We start from the raw sequence: 16,829 nt of genomic DNA, 5'->3' as shown, positions 1-16,829 counted from the left end.
AGTAAAAATAATTTTTACATTTCAAAGTGGTCAAAGTTTGAAATTTTTAACTGCAGTATCTTGTATCAACCGATGTATATTAAAAAAAAAAATGAAAGTTTTATTCTTTATGTGTCAACACAAAAAACGTAATGCTGAATACCATATGAATCTGTTTTATTTTGATCAATTTAAATTAATGCATTTATCATCATTACATTTGGTTTCATATCCATTTTATATGCATGTTGGACAGCTTTTAAAAATTGACTTCCAAACTAACCTTTCTCTCAAGTGCATTATCATTTCCTCCCCTTTATTACTTAGCTTGATCTTGTTACCTCCATTGTTTCTTTGTTTTGTTTTTTATTCAATTTTCCCCCAAACAAGGCACAGTACCATTTTGAAGTGGGGGGGGGGGCTACTATCGGGGGCATAAGTTGCAGGGATATTATGAAGGGAGATGAGCAGCAAGATGTCTGTTCACCTTGCACTTGAACTTCTGCATATCAGTACAGTTGGGAAAGCAGAATCCCGGAAGGGAGTTCCATAGTCTAGCAGTTCTAGGGAAGAAACTGTTGGAGTAGAAGGCTTTCTTATACCTAGGGATCTCTACTGTGTAAGGGTGGGATTTAGTTGCTTGTCGGGGGCATTTACATCGAGGGGGTACAAGTGCTTGTAGTTTGTCAGAGCATTCACCATTAAAATACTTGTAGAACAAGCAGAGGGATGCAACATTTCGTTCATGGGACAAAGGGTGAAGCCTAGATGACAGTCCAGAACCTATCAGATTGGTGACTCTTTTTTTAACCCTATCCAGGAGGGAGAGACTAGTAGCAGATGCACCAGCTCAAATGTGACAACAGTACTCTATACATGGGGGAATGGTGGCCTTATAGAGGTACAGGATACTTTACTACATCTATTATGTTGAGAGGAAAGTTCTTGCGTAATTTTCAATTTTGATTTCAAATTTGTATTTTACTATATCATTTTAAAGATGCGTTTTTTGCTCAATCTTTAAATTACAATCGTTTTAAAAAATTGTCTTCTTTTCAGAACGTTTAATACAAGATGGAAAAAAAACAAATTCACACAATTTTCTTATTCCAATTCAACCTAAACTGAAAAGCTGCTGAAACAGCTCACAATATCAACAAAGCGTTTAGTCTAGGAATCACTATTGAACACACAGCATATGGTGGTTTAAGAAATTTCATGGCGGCGACAAGAGTCTTGAAGATGATGAGCTTAGTGTTTGGTTATCGGATGTTGACAAGTATCAATTAAGAGCCTCAGTTGAAGTCAATCTACTACAACTGTTCAAGAACTTGCTTCTGAAATAGACATAACGTATATGATTTCCAACCACTTGAGAGAGATTGAAAAGACAAAAAAAAATTGATCAATGGGTGTCTCATGATTTGAACGACAACCAAAAGAAATGCTGTTATGAAGTGTCATCTTCCCTTCTTTTACGCAACAAGCATGACCCATTTCTCATCCGGGTTGTGACTTGCGATGAAAAGTGGGTTCTTTACAATAAACGGCAATGCTCAGCTCGGTGGTTAGATGCTGAAGAAGCTCCACAACACTTCTTGAAGCCAGAGTTGCATCAAAAGAAGGTCATGCTGACTGTTTAGTGGTCTGCAACCAGTCTCATCCATTAGTTTTTTTTGAATGCAGACAAAACCATTACGGCAGTGAAGTACTGTCAACAAAGGGATGAAATGCATCAGAAACTTCGACAACAACACCCAGCATTAGTCAACAGAAAAGGTTCAATTCTTTTCCACAACAATGCCTGACCACACATAGCTAAACCAACCCTGCAGAAGTTGAATGAATTGGGTGACAAAACTCAGTCTTATCCGCCATACTCTCCAGACCTCTAACTTACCGATTACCACTTTTTCAAGCATCTCGACAACTTTCTGCGTGAGAAATGCTTCAAAATCCTAAATGATATCAAAAATGCCTTCAGCGACTTCATCGTCACTAGAATGCAAGATTTTTATGCTACTGGCATAAATACACTTGTTTTGTATTGGCAAAAGTGTATGGAGTCTGGGGGTGCTTATTTCGATCAATAAATTTTTGTTTGAGCCGAAATATGTTCATCTGAATTGAAAAGTTAAGAACCGCAAGAACTTTCTTGCAAACCTAATACCAACACAAAAACTCTTATCCAGTCTTTCAATGTAGCCATATCAATGAAATCTCCTGTTCTGAACACATCTTATACTGTCTAGATTTAATCTTCCTCCGAGCTCATCAAATCTAAACGTGTATTTGAAACTGACATTAAAAAGCCATCATATCTCATTCTCACATCATTCATCTGAATACTGACAATAAATGTCTTCTATAAGGATAATAAAAATTAATAATAAAAGGTAAAATTGTACCCTTAGATAAACCACAATCATCACTAGACCCAAATATTATTGTTTTTATTCAAATGTGATACATTTTTGGATGACAATAAATAATTGATTAATAACAAACAATGAATGATAAAATATAGTCCTACACACTATGCTAATACTGCACTTCAATTTCTTGTTCTCTGTCAGTGGAGGAGAAATCCTTTACGACTGAGACAATTTTTATTTTTGTTCCTTTTCTCCATATTAAAAAACGACCCTGGTGTCTAACTCTGTCCCGTGGGGAGACATTGTAAATAGGAATAATCATAAAATAAGATTCTACTTTTTTGTAGGCGATAACATGTAAACAACCTGGAAATTTTATATTAAAAAAAAAAAAAAAATCTTTTAGACTTGAGTTGAAATCAGTTTTGTATATAAATTTAATGTAAACTAATCACCCATTTCTGGGCCACAAAGAAGTTAATGTTCACCCACTTCAAGATCAGAGTTTATAAGCAGATATAAGCAAATGGTTAACAAAAAAAAAAACAGAGATACTTACAGATTTGACTGTGTCTAATGTCATACGAGAAGCATGACCGACTTCTTTGGAATCTTCTCCTGGGATCTAAAGAAAAATTCAAAGAAATAATTTCATTTGCGTTTGCACATATTACACTGAGAATTGGGTCAAAAAATGAATTAAACTATGCAGATCATATAATTTAATATAATATTAGTAATACAAGCAAATACAGGGGCCTTCCAGATAGATATATTTCATATTTTTTTATTATATAAAAATAGAAAGTTTAGTATTTATCTATTAAAACTTTTTTGTTGTTTTTTTTAAATCATGTAAATTAGACATTCTATTTACTTTAACGACGTCCTCTCCTATATATGTCATCCACTACTGCAGTGTTTGCAAGAGATTAATTGACTTACAAGCAAAGTAGTTTTCTAATGAAGAACTGTGGATTAAAAGTTTTTTTTATATAGTTTTTAAGGTTCAAAAACTTTCAAGACTAAAATATTATTTTACCGATACCCCCCCCCCCAATTTCTGATTTTTCAGATTCCAATTAATTATCCCAACTCTAATATATATTCTAAAAAATTATAGATTGAATGAACAATCCTAAGAGTTGGTTCCATTCATGTTGATTTTTGTTAACATTAGCACCGAACTGAATTAAACATTTTCTTCTAGGAAAAAAGTAAACAGCAGATAAACATAGATTTAGTATTAAAATAACAATGTCTACGAATTGTCAGAATTTTGAATTAACAAATAAAAAACTACTTTATTATAAATGTAAAAGCTTTAAAGTGGTCATGTGATTTCCAATTAAAAGATGACCAATTAAATTGTGCGATTCACAAATTAATCTCCAATACCATTTTGTGTATGAAGAGTTCAGAATCGTCAATTTAACCCATAATATGTTGATGACTTTTGTTAACTGTTTCTATGGAATTATGTGGTTAGAAAAAACAAGAAAGTTTATCAGTGACTTACCTGGAGTTCTGTTTCTTCATGTTCTTTGTCCAATTCTTCTTCACGTTCCTATGGAAAGAAAAAGGAAGAACAAATTAGAAAAAAACAATGCAGAAATTAACAAAAAAAAAAAGAAAAAAAAAAGACATCTGCTATTTTATAAAAAAAAAAGTAGAACTTATTAGTTCTTGGGTAGAAAAAAAATGTACTTCCAAAGTTCCAAGATAAAAAATACTGTCACCTATACATAGAAAAGATTAAAATTGTCTCTCCATCCATATGCTTTCCTTAATCCAATACAGACTCATAACAATTATAATTCAATGAACCTTTAAGATTATTTATAGTTAAAATAATTGAAATAGGGATGCTCTCCATGATATTAATCGATTTCCAATTTAATCACTGAATCCTAACCTTAGAATTATGTGATGATTTTTTTAAATAGCAATGTTTATAAGTGAATGTGAAGAGGAATTCAACTGCAATAATTAATACAAAATAAATACCTAATTTGTCCTTTTTATGTAGATTTGTAAAAATCTGGTAACTATGTTGTTTTTAGTTTGGTCTGGTCTAAATCAAGCTTATTATTTGATCTGATATATACGTAATATATTTAAACAAATAAGGAGGGATGGTGATGAATTGTAACATAATTCAAATCAATTGCACCAGTTATCTGCCAAAGTCCAAGTTGAGATCATAATTCAATTTAATTTTTTGTTTATCATCAGAACACAAATTATCCCCGTTGCAATAACAAGCAAGTTGTTTTTATATAAAAAGAAAATTTTATTTTTTCAATGATTTCATTCACAGATGACCAAATAGTTCCCCACATTTTTTCCATGATCTCTCACTTACTTGTCTATCAGTCAATTAAATTAATTTCGACTTCTGTAAAAACCAAAGTCAATTCAGTTAAATAAAAATGGTTTACTTCATTTGATGTCAGTTCTCGTCATTTATGTTTATGGCTTAGTTTCCAATCACATTGCTTTCTCGTATTCATTGTTCATTTTTGTCTTTTTATTTAAACTTACTCGTTTCTGTAATGGCTATCACTCTGGTTTACTTGAGCCAGCTTTCTACCAAACAAATACAATGTCTCTGACTATTGCAGTCCATTTTCACTGAATCCAAGTTAGATCAACTGATCCAACATTAAATTATTTATTTGCAGACTGTTTTCCTCATCTTCATAGTTGCTGCTTCACGATGTTCAGCCAACTATTCCTTTGGCCTTTGTCAGGTGTTTAACCGTGATGAGATAGAAATACTGAATCTCTTAATTGTATCCTCAGTAATTACTGCCTTCCATAGTTGCTATCGTCACACCACGTTTTGGCCAACTAATCGTCTGGCCGGCTTTGGATAGGATTGAGACTGCTCTCTTCAGAAAATGCTCATCTGGAATCGTAGAGATTCAACATATCTATCCACTGGAACACGGGCCCTGAAGGGTGATCAATGTTGGATTTTTTGGTCTTATAAATCCAAATTTTTTGTTATCTGATCTTCCATTGTCGGGTCTGTACTTAATGGTATATTATTTAGTTTAAGTATTCCTATTCCACTGCAGTTAACCACCTGATAAAGACCAAAGGAATAATTTGTTGAAACATCATGAAACAACAATAAATATGAGGATAATAGTCCACAAATAAATAAATAAATATACAAATTACTCATCCCAAAGAATTCCGATAATTAAATAAATAAATTATTGTTCTTTTTGTTATGTATAGCTTCAAACTAATATGTTTTCATCCAGGTTTTAGTGGCATCACATAATGTTACAGAATAACGTTCACTGTTCAGATTGTTTTTATTTAAAGAAATACACAACAATATCATGCTAGTAAAATAATGTGTGTTTTCTCCGGCTTTTTAGAGTTTCATAAAGTAATTCTTGAGGTTAATTATTTGTACATTTTCACATTATTTTTTTTTATTTTTTTTTATTACATTTTCACCCCAAACAAGGCACATTGCCACTTTGGTGTAGGGGGCTACTATCAGGGGAAACATCTACTGGGGTACTATGTAGGGATTAGGGCAGCGAGATGTTGGTTCACGTTGAAACCCTCTGCTGATGGTGATTGATAAAAATATTAAGAGGTCAGCCCTCCTCCAGTGAAATGAACTAACCCAAGAGATTATGAAGGCAACTCTTTTCCACATAATCCTCCAATTATTATTGACAGACTTTGAAATAAAGAATCAGAATCAGACCTTATACCTTCCAATTCTGCAACTAACAATTTTACTGATCGTGATGCAAAACTAATTTGTTATTCTTCCATTAATAATTGCTACAAGTTGTAATTATAAAAATCAGAAAGAAAAATTGGATTTTTAATAAAAAACCGTTTACTTTTAAAAAAATACTACACTACCCGTGACCCGTTGGGTCAGTATGTTATATTAGCTATGGAATTAATGTATGAGCGTGACACTTGTGATGTAAAGAAAATAGTTTTTTTGTGACATAACAGAAACATTTCTATGAAATTATATTAAGATGAAAAAAGAATATAGATAGATTTCTATGAGTCGTTCTGTTTATAATTGTTTATTTTTGAAAAAACAAAAAAAACAAAAAAAAAATTACAACCATTGAATTATAAGTGGTTTGCCATACTTATAGGTAAATGTGCACCAAACAGATACCATAACACTTAAAGTTAAATTCAAATATTGATATATCTTTTAATTTAAACGCAAAAAAAAAAAAAAAAAAAAAAAAAAAACAATTGGGACACTGAAAATGTACATAAAACAAATAATCAACATGACAATAAAACAATACATTTTATTGTCACGTTGTTTGTAAATTGAAAAAACATTTTTGGGGTTATTTATCTATGTTGGTAGTGTAGAAGAAAATGTATGAATGTTTTTTTAAGAAAGGTGTATCAAAAATGGAGAATAAATTTTTTTTAAAATGAAGGCGGTGGGTAAATCACCATTGTAAAATGCTCTTATGGTTGTCAATAGGTTAAAGTAGATTTATTTGTAAGAAAATTGTGTTAAAATAACTTAAGCATAATACGGAAATAATGTGAAAAAAAAAAACAATTGGGACGCTGAAAACATACACAGTAAAAAAAAATGTTTTATTGTCGCGTTGATTATTTGTTTATATATGCATGCACAACCGGATGTTGGGTTACAACACCCATTACAAGGTCATTTGAGTTTTATAATTATATAGATTTACCTTTTCTTTCTCTTCTTCTGGAATGACAATTTCTTCTGACTTTTCCCAGAGGCGTATCGTTTTATCATGAGAGGCTGTTGCAATAAAATTACTACTGGAACTGACCGCGAGACAACGGATTTCATCTTGATGACCCTAAAGGTCAAATTAAAAAAAAATGGAAACAATTTGTAAACAAGCGAAAAAAAATAAAGTATTAAAAAAATAAAAAAAGTATAAAAAATAAAACAAACAAGAATGAGAACTCTCTTTCCACCTGTTTATGGATGAATATGGTTTTATTATACAACAGTATAAAAGAAAAAAGTATATAAGAATCAAATATAAATTGGAACTCCCTAGCCACCTATTTACAAAAATGGCTGAATATGGTTTTGTCATAAAGATCAGTATGAAAAAAAAAAAATATGAGAGACTTGGCTTTTGAATAAACAACAAAAGAAACAAAGAAACAGATAAAAAGCAGTGTGATTGGACTAATTGACAAGAACCACAAATGAATGTTGCATCTTAACAAGAACTTGCATTCTTAAAATGCATCAATTCAACCTATGCATGCAGCCATAAAAATGTTATTTCAAACAATATGTTAGTTTTTACAACTAATAGAGTATTTGCGAATACATCTAAAAGCACAACTGAGAGAAATAGTTTATTTGTATATAGAAATAGTGTATTCTGGGTATTTTTTTTTAATATTTAGCAGTAAAAGATCTTTTGAAAAATAGTTTTTGCAAAGATTGATTTATCCAAATACTGTCTTTAATTTTTTTTTGTACCTTCTTTCACTATTAATTTTTTTCTGCATTACTATCATCCTTCATAATATCCACATACTTATTTACCAGCAATGCTTGAAGCAAACTATCTTTATCTTTTTTTTATATATATATATATATATATATATATATATATATATATATATATATATTATTGTCATTTTATTTTTAAGATTTGCCTATTCAATCTGCACATTAAACATGAAAATGCCATTTCAAATTTAAATGTGACTGACTGAAAGGCATCCTAATTCGTGATTTAAGAAACCAAAATGCATTCTGGTGGATTTAACTTCATAATTACTTTTTAAGAGATCTCGTATCACTTAAAGTAAATACCTTTTGCAATTGAGGAGACTGATGACACTTAATCTGGAGATTGTCAAGTGTTGACTCCAGAAATTGATAACGTCTCAACATATGGGAATCCTTCAGGTAAAGGTGTATCTTCTTGTTTGTGAAATACACCCCCTCTGTGCTGTGCAGTTTTTTATTTTTCGTTAATAGAGATCTTTCAAGATGACAATTTTTCAATTTATTTTTTTATTCTTGGCATCTTCAAATGCTAATTCAAATGGCAAAGGACACTAACCACACCAAAACTCTACCCTTATTCCATTTGTTTCCACTTAAATCACACTCACATTTAGAGATCTTTTTTTTGATTGAAACCAAAAAACGGTGGGCAGAAAGGTTGGATCTTACTAACCTGCTTCGGATTTTATTTAATTTCATTTTTTGTTTTTCTTGTTCCACTCGCCATCATTCTTCATAAATTGTAAATATTTTTTTTATATGGAATTCACTTGAAACTATTATGGATTTTTTATTGAAGGTAGTTATTAGAGTAAATGTGGTACTATGGCGATTGCTGAAATGAAAGTGATAGATAAGTAGTGAAAGAATGTTATCTCCACATAACTCTGAAAAGTTTGGTGTTCATGAGTCTGTCCAAATAGCAGAACTTTAGACCATTTAGTATTGCAGACCTTTATTTACTAATTATAAGATGTCCCAGTTACTAACCTCAGTGAAAATCTCTCTATCCATATCGGTATAATAGGAATATTTGGTTGTGTGATAATTCCTATCTCTAAATGTGAGAACAAAATATCAATTTGGACTGCAGCATCAGAAAAGATGTGTTTCAAGCCAGACTCTTGAACTGAGAAAATAACTGGTAAACTCATCAACTCATATATTTTTACCTTCCATGTTATTAACATTTTGAGGAAGAATATCTATTCCATTTTTCACTGACCAAATTTTAAATATTGTTCTTTTATCACTATTGACCAATATTACATTATCACAGACATTTTACCAAGAGGAACAATATATTCAAACACAGTAGTGTTTGAATATATTGTTAAGTGGCAGTTTTAGTCATTTAGAACTGCTTTAAAGCTTCACTGCTCACTTATTTTTCAACAAAATTTCAAACAATTATTACAGTTTATAGATCACCTTCTCAGCTATATTGTGAAAAAAAATTTTCAATTTTCGTTCAGTAAAACAAAAGTTATGATAAATTTACTGGTGTTCAAAATTGTAAAAAAAAAAAAAAAACGTAAGGAAGTAAGCAGCAACGTTTTTCATGACTGGCTTCGATAGCAACCACGTTGCTTCAGTGACTACTGTTGTTACCAATTCACCGCAAAAAGAGAAGTAACAAGTGAAACAGAGAGAATGAAAGGGAGATAATTGTGGGATTTTATTGAAAGCAGATGAGTGCCATACATTGTTATTACATATGTGTATGTTATGTTTATGGGGGCCAAAAAAAAAAAAAAAAAAAAAAGACTGAAATTAAACAAAGAACAAGTGAATTTACTGGAAGCCTGGAAAAATCATGGATTACAATAGAAAAATGCGAGCATAAAAAGTAATATGGTTAAACTTAAACATGGAAAAGAAAAGGACAAGATTTTCTAGTAAAAAATATAATAAATTTATAACTTAAAATATTGTAGTATTAAGAATTTTTTTAAAATTTAATTTAACATTATATAATTAATTCTTTTATCGTAAACTGAATTCATTAATAAGAAAAAAATTAAAATAAAATGGTGAGGTACACCTGGGTTTGAACAGGGGATCATTCAATCTGTAGTAGATTGCACTACCACTAAGCTATGTCTCCAGATTATAATAAATCTTTTTTTTTTTTTAAGAAAAAATGATTTGCTCAAATTTTATTATCTTCCTTGGCCGGTGTAACATAAAATATTCCCTTGTAAACATTGTTTTTTATCTATTAAGACAGAAAAGTTATTTTTAAGATCGGATTTTTCGATTTTCGATACTTATCAGATGAATTTCTGTACAAAACATATCTAAGAACACTGCCAGACATATAAATTAGCTTTGTGTAAAATTTGCAAAAGATAGGCTCGGCCATTTTGAAACCTATGAGGAAGGAACTCACACACACACACAAAATGACTTTTATATAATAATAGAGATTATACAAATAAATTTTTCAGAAGACAAAAAAAAAGTACAGATTAAATAGACCAATAAGAGATAAAAACAAATAAACACAAGAAAGTTTGTTAGTGACAATTTACCTGTAATGTCATGATAGGTAAGAAGTTATCTCCATCCCACTGTCGGATTTTCTTGTCTTTTCCACATGAAAAGAACATATGAGTATTTGGTATAAACTTTACACATGTGACACTAGCGGAGAGAAAAAAAAAAGAAAATATTACTTTTATTTCTTAAGAAATTATTAATGTAAAATTTTAAGACTAGATACAGAAAAACCATCATGGTTAAAAATTAATGGTTCAAATGTTAATGAAGGTGTAATGCTTCTTTTGACAGAGATCGTGAAATTGGCCAGCAGAGTTTAAATCTTAATCCACTTTTACATAAATATACTTTGGAAAAGTATGGAAAGCAAAATACAATCAAAAGACAATAACACTAAAAACAGAAAAGTGTAGTTCGATGTAACTAGCACAGAAATAGATATCTATACATTTTTATATTGATATAGACAAATTTACATGGTCACGACACTGGACATCTGGCATGCTAATGCTTTGGACAGATGGTCGGTCAAGACCACAAGTCCTTGTCAGGCGACTAAATAAAGTTTGTTTTCCACTGAAGAAGTCCAGTTCTTAAATGAAAAAATGAGAAAACTATTTGTTTAAAAAAATAAAACATGTTAAAATTCAGAAGGAGAAGGAGAGGGGTTATGTGACATAAACTCTAAACATTGAAAGTGAAGGTAGAAAAAGAAGGGGATAGAAAAGAATAGAAGGAAGAAAAAAAGGGTGAGGAACAAAATTTGAAAAAATATAGGGTTTTTTTTTTATTCAAATTTTCACCCCAAACAAGGCACAGTGCCACTTTGAAGTAGGGGGCTACTATATAATACTTTGAAGTAGGGGGCTACTATATATAAAAGTACGTCCAAGGATGGAATACTGCTGCCATATCTGGGCAGGAGCTGCTAAAAACAGGCTATCCTGCCTTGACAGACTACAAAATAGACTTCGTGGCTTAGTGGGGGATGCCCTTTTCTCTACCCTGCAACCTCTCTCCCACAGAAGAGACGATGCGAGCCTATCCTTGTTTTATCGTTATTTCCATGGCAGATGCCCGTCTGAACTCCAATCTCTGGTCCCCCCTCGCCAATCTTTCATGAAAAACACCCGTCTAGCTGAATCCACTGTGAAAAATTTCCCCCACTCTTTATCTGTGCCTAAATCAAAACGCGGATTCCATGAACAAAGCTTCTTTCTTAGAACTGCACGCCTGTGGAACTCTGTTCCGTCTGCCTGCTTCCCATCGGACTACAACTTGGATGTCTTCAAGTCCAATGTTAACAAATTCCTAATGAACCACCCCCTTAAGTAAACACTTCATCAAATCTCCACACTAACGTAATGTACTTGCAATAACCCTTATCCCTGAGTGGCTTCCGGGCCTTGATAAGTGGTGATCACTGTGTAAAAAAAAAAAGAAATAATGACAATATTAGGAATTTTCAATAATTTTAAATTATATTTGCTAAGTGTGTCAGAAACTGACCTTACGAATGCGTGAAATATACTGAATAATTAGACCCCCTATCTTTCCAAGCTTATAACTACTCAAAAAATGTAATTCAAACCCTAATTTTTTTTTCAATTAAAGGAGCAAGAACCAAGGTTTCATTTAAAAAAAAAAAAAGTTTTAAACTTCGGATTTTACAGGTAAATTTCTAAAAAAAAAAACACTCCTTTTTTTGTCTTAAATTTGAATATATTATTTATTGATCTTCAATTTGTGATGTATAAAACTTTGGTGAGTAAATTAATTATTTACTTTTTAATAGACACTTAAAAATGGGGCGGGGGCGTGAATTAAAAAAAAAAACGTTTGTCTAAAATATTATATTCGGTTTATTGGAAAGAGCATAAAATTTCACACTGACTCTGAAAATATCATAAAAATAGAATCAATAGAAAAATTTTGATAGATTTTTAAAGTTTGAAAATTGAAAAATACTGAGCTCGTAAAAATCAATTGATTTCATTTGTTTTTTAAAAAATAAAAAAATAATATTTCTATTACTTTTTATACAACTTTAATAATTTATTTTGGAAGTATAATTCATACAGAAAATAAACCCACTTTTAAAAGAGAAATTACGAGTTTTTTTATATTTTATTCGCAGTTTCGTGTTAGGGGTGTCAAAAATTCCCCCAAAATTCTGATACACCTATTTATTTGACAACATAATGTGTCGTACAAGATGGTAGGTGTTAGTGTCCCTAATTTTCGAGGGTAGTACGTCTTCTTCAGGAGAGAAAATAAAAAAGAACGTGTACAACTGTTCGTAGAGGCTCTCATTTGTCCGTTTTATTTATTTTTTATTTATTTCTTTATTTCCGGACGTCAGTGTCGCAGACTGGCTGTCAAATCAATTACCAGGATACAAGTTGTGATGAATATTAAGTATTGCTGGGAATTATTGTAGCTTTTTTTATGTATATAAATGATTAATTATGGAATATTATGCTTAATGTGTGTATTTGGATTGCTGTACAAGTATCGTGTAATATCCGATTTGAGTAAAGCGAATGGTCTAAGGGAGATCACTCTAAGTGTTTTTGGATTAGTTATTTTATTACATTTTTGTTTATTTACTTGCTTTCTTTATATTATTTTCTTTACTTTTCTATTTGTTTGTTTACTTATGTATATATATTTTTACTCTATTCTATCTAACCTTATTATTTATTATATATTGTTATTGATTAGTGGTCAATAATGTTAATGATTGCTGTATTAGTATAGTGTAATATCTGGTTTGGATACAGCGAATGGTCTAAGGGAGATCACTCTAAGTGCGTTTGGATTAGTTCCCCTGCCAAAGTATATACGTCATTATGTATACGTGTACATGACAAGACGTTGCAGTCATCACATGCCTACGTATATGTGCATACACACATATGCATATATTTTATTTTAATAAATGAATTTTATTACATTTTTAAACAACTCCTTTCACGCACGCACACACACACACACACACGTGTCAAAAAACTTATATATTAATTTGTATTTCAATTAACCCAAATTTGACTGTAATTGTGATAAAAAATAAATGTTGCGTTTATTTATATAGATACAGTACGAAAATAGAGTTAAAGCAAGTAAGCTACATATAAACTTATATTTCATTAATTGGGGAAATCAAGCTACTCTAAGCTCTACTCACATTGAGCACTGTTGAAGTAAATACTGAAAATATATGTAATATATCAGTGTACAAAAAATACTTTGCAAGTGTTCACTCTACTATTAATAATTTTTTTAACTTTCCAGTTTGAGACGTTTTCTTTTTATTAATCGAGACATTAATGTGAATATTGGTAAAGCATAATTCTTTTTTCCCATGTTTTTTTTTTGTTTTTTTTTGACAAAGGATGTACATTAGTAACTACATAAAATATAAAAACGTAAAGTAAAAATAATGGGAAATTGCAGTAAAGCTTTTATGCATGTTCATTTTAAATATTTATTGCTTAAAAATATATATATGTTTTCTTTTATAACTTGGATATCAAAATACAATAATGCCATGAAAAAGAGGATAGGACTGATGTTATGGACACAGGTTTAATTTTTAAATAATTAGAGACCTCAATTATAGCCAGCATAACTTTCTATCTTTTAACAAATAACTTTCTATGTTTTAACAATGATATAAATCATTGTTGTCATCGTTGTTGTTTTGTTTGGGTTTTTTTTTTTTTTTTTTTTTTTTTTGAATGAGGCGTTTATGCTCCCTCAGAGATCTATTAAAAAATCTTTTGTAATGAAATATTAAAATTAAAAAGGTAAACTGCTATGGAGAAACCAAAGTGAAAATAGGATTTTAACAATTAAAATTATAGGCTTAGAAATGCAGTTCCATTGTTGATACTTTTTTTGACAAATATTGTATTATGAAATTATGAAAAAAGAAATTAGAAAAAATAGTTTTCAAAAAATAAAATTAAAAATAAAAAAATTTAACATTTAATTTTTGTTCATTTCTATCTTAGTAAATTTCGTTTTAGTCTTAATAAAAACATTTTTTTAACATCTCATATTCCTACTCGAAAATCTAAAACCATACCATTGAAAATAGAAAGATATTGATTCGGCGATATTACCTCCAAATCTATCCATTCAGCTAAGGATGTGGGAATTTCACAATAACATCATTATTTCCTAAAAAGTGTACTCACCTGCCATCATGTGCAAAAAAAGATTTGTGACAATCACCAAAATCTAATCCCCACAATTTGACATCCCTGTCGGCAGAGCCTGTTATAATATATTCACTGTCCGATGATATGTCCAAACACAGCACAGGCATACTGTGTCCATAGAGAGATACAAAAAACTGAAAAATAAAAAAGTTTTTAAATCCTTTAAACCTTTTGATCAATTTCCTGATGTCTTTTGCCAACAAGCAGATTTCAGATTAGTCAGTTCTCATTTTTGGTGTGACTTGCAGGTTTTGCTGGATGTAACCTCAGAAGTTGCGTTTTGTCAAACAATTTTATTTTATTCTTAGTATCACCTGTAGCAAGGACTGAACTCTTAAACACCAGAGAACTATCACTGATAAGTGATTATTACTTAACACCTTTATTTATTACACCACATGTCTATTACTTAAAACTTCTAACTGATCATGATTGATAGAATGAAAACAATCTACCTCATCGACGAAATAAATGATTCATTTCAAAATTCTGTATAAATTTGTGAATCCAACAAAATGCAACTAAAGAAAGTCGAAGGTTACATTCATCAAAACATTCCAAGAAAAACATGCAAGATAAAGACAGTCATTACATTTTTTAAGAATCTTTAATGATCAAAGTAATAATTGAATTGTATTAGCAGGGCTCTACGGACAAATTTATCTTTAGTTGACCACTGACCACTAAATATTTTCATTTACTAGCCAAATAGAAAAGTTACTAGCCAAACCCATATGATTTTCGGAATATGACATCTTCGTTCTGTTACGATTATGTACATATTAAAAAATACATAAAAAAAAAATTTATTGAGTGTTATTCAAAATATACAACAAATTTTATGTTGATACTTGAAGGTGTAAGCATTCTAATTTCTTCAGATGTTTTTTTTTAAACAGCCTCCGTTAAAAAAAAAAAAAGTATACTGTTTTGTTAAACCTTTTATTGTTTAAATAATTTAACTTTGTTCGTTTTATTAAAAAAAAAAAGTTGAAAAGATATTTTTCACTCAGTAGTGAGCTTTGGAAGATTGTCAGTGAAAGAAATACAATCGCTAAAAGATAAGCGTTTCATTATTTCTAGTCGCCACTTGGAAATGCGACTGTTTCCCTCGCAATATAGAGCCCTGATTAGTTGAATTCATCAAATTGCAAATATTAAGTGCAGTTGTTCTAAGCAAAAATTGGAAGCATCAATTCTGTCAGAGAAACTTTGAATTGTAAAGAGTTCCAGGTAAAAAAAATTGGTAGTATTAATCTAAGTCAGGATCAACAAAGCGTAATTCCCTTGTTGTGTCAAGACGAAAAGCTATGATTGAAAATTCAGAGATTCAGTATATTTTACACAACAATTTTGGTACCTGATTGATTTGTTCTTATTACTCCTGACTACAAATAAGGCAACCATTCGCCCATGTATGGAATATTGTTGTCATATTTGGGTTGGTGCATTGGCTACTAGTCTCTCGCTCCTTGACAAGGTTCAAAAGAGAGTAGCAAATCTGATAGGCCCTTAACTGGCATCTAAGCTTCAGCCTCTGTCCAATCGACGAAACGTTGCATCCGTCTGCCTGTTCTACAAGTATTTTAATGGTGGATGCTCTGATGAACTGCAAGCACTTGTGCCCCCACGACGTGAACACCCTCGACAGACCCGACAAGCTGCATGTAAAAGATCTTTCTACTCCAGTAGTTTCTTCCCCAGAACCGCTAGACTTTGGAATTCCATTCCAGGTCACTGCTTCCCCAACTGTACTGACATGCAGAAGTTCAAGTGCAACGTGAACCAACATCTTGCTGCCCAAATCCCTACATAGTACCTCAGTAGTTGTTTCCCCTGATAGTAGCCCCCTACACCAAAGTGGCAATGTGCCTTGTTTGGGGTGAAAATGTAATAAAAAAAAAAATTTTTTTTTAAACTGTCAAAATTTTTATTTTTTAATTAACAAATCACGTTTATTTGTATTATTTAAGCAGACAATATTTTGATTTGATAAATCAAGATGATAATGTAAACAATGAATGTTAAAAAAACAAGTTGCTCTTTAAAACTGATATAGATGAAAGTTATATCATATTATTATATCATATAATTTAATGCTGCGGTGTTGGTACACAACAGTTTTGGAGTCAGGGTCAAACCTTTTTTATTTTTATTCACCTCAAACAAGGCACAGTGCCACTTGAACATAAGGGACTACTGTTTGGA

General features: G+C 30.9%; 1 protein-coding gene across 1 annotated transcript in view; it reads right to left on the bottom strand.

The window, feature by feature from the left end:
- The window catches only part of LOC145285781 (WD repeat-containing protein 3-like), a 77,718-nt gene that overhangs the window by 11,365 nt on the left and 49,524 nt on the right, over positions 1–16,829 (bottom strand). Inside the window, exons 17-21 of the mRNA XM_080134148.1 lie at positions 14,598–14,755; positions 10,428–10,539; positions 7,079–7,213; positions 3,874–3,921; positions 2,914–2,979 (exon numbers count right to left, since the gene is read on the bottom strand). Of these exons, the coding sequence (XP_079990274.1) occupies positions 2,914–2,979; positions 3,874–3,921; positions 7,079–7,213; positions 10,428–10,539; positions 14,598–14,755 (519 nt within the window). The remainder of the gene's footprint in view (positions 1–2,913; positions 2,980–3,873; positions 3,922–7,078; positions 7,214–10,427; positions 10,540–14,597; positions 14,756–16,829) is intronic.

Source organism: Euprymna scolopes, chromosome 10 (genome assembly GCF_053919585.1).
Source record: "Euprymna scolopes isolate OS-2025 chromosome 10, ASM5391958v1, whole genome shotgun sequence".
In the NCBI taxonomy this organism is placed as follows: Eukaryota; Metazoa; Mollusca; class Cephalopoda; order Sepiida; family Sepiolidae; genus Euprymna; species Euprymna scolopes.
The sequence above is the reverse complement of the archived record's forward strand: the minus strand, read 5'-3'. Positions and strand labels throughout refer to the sequence as shown.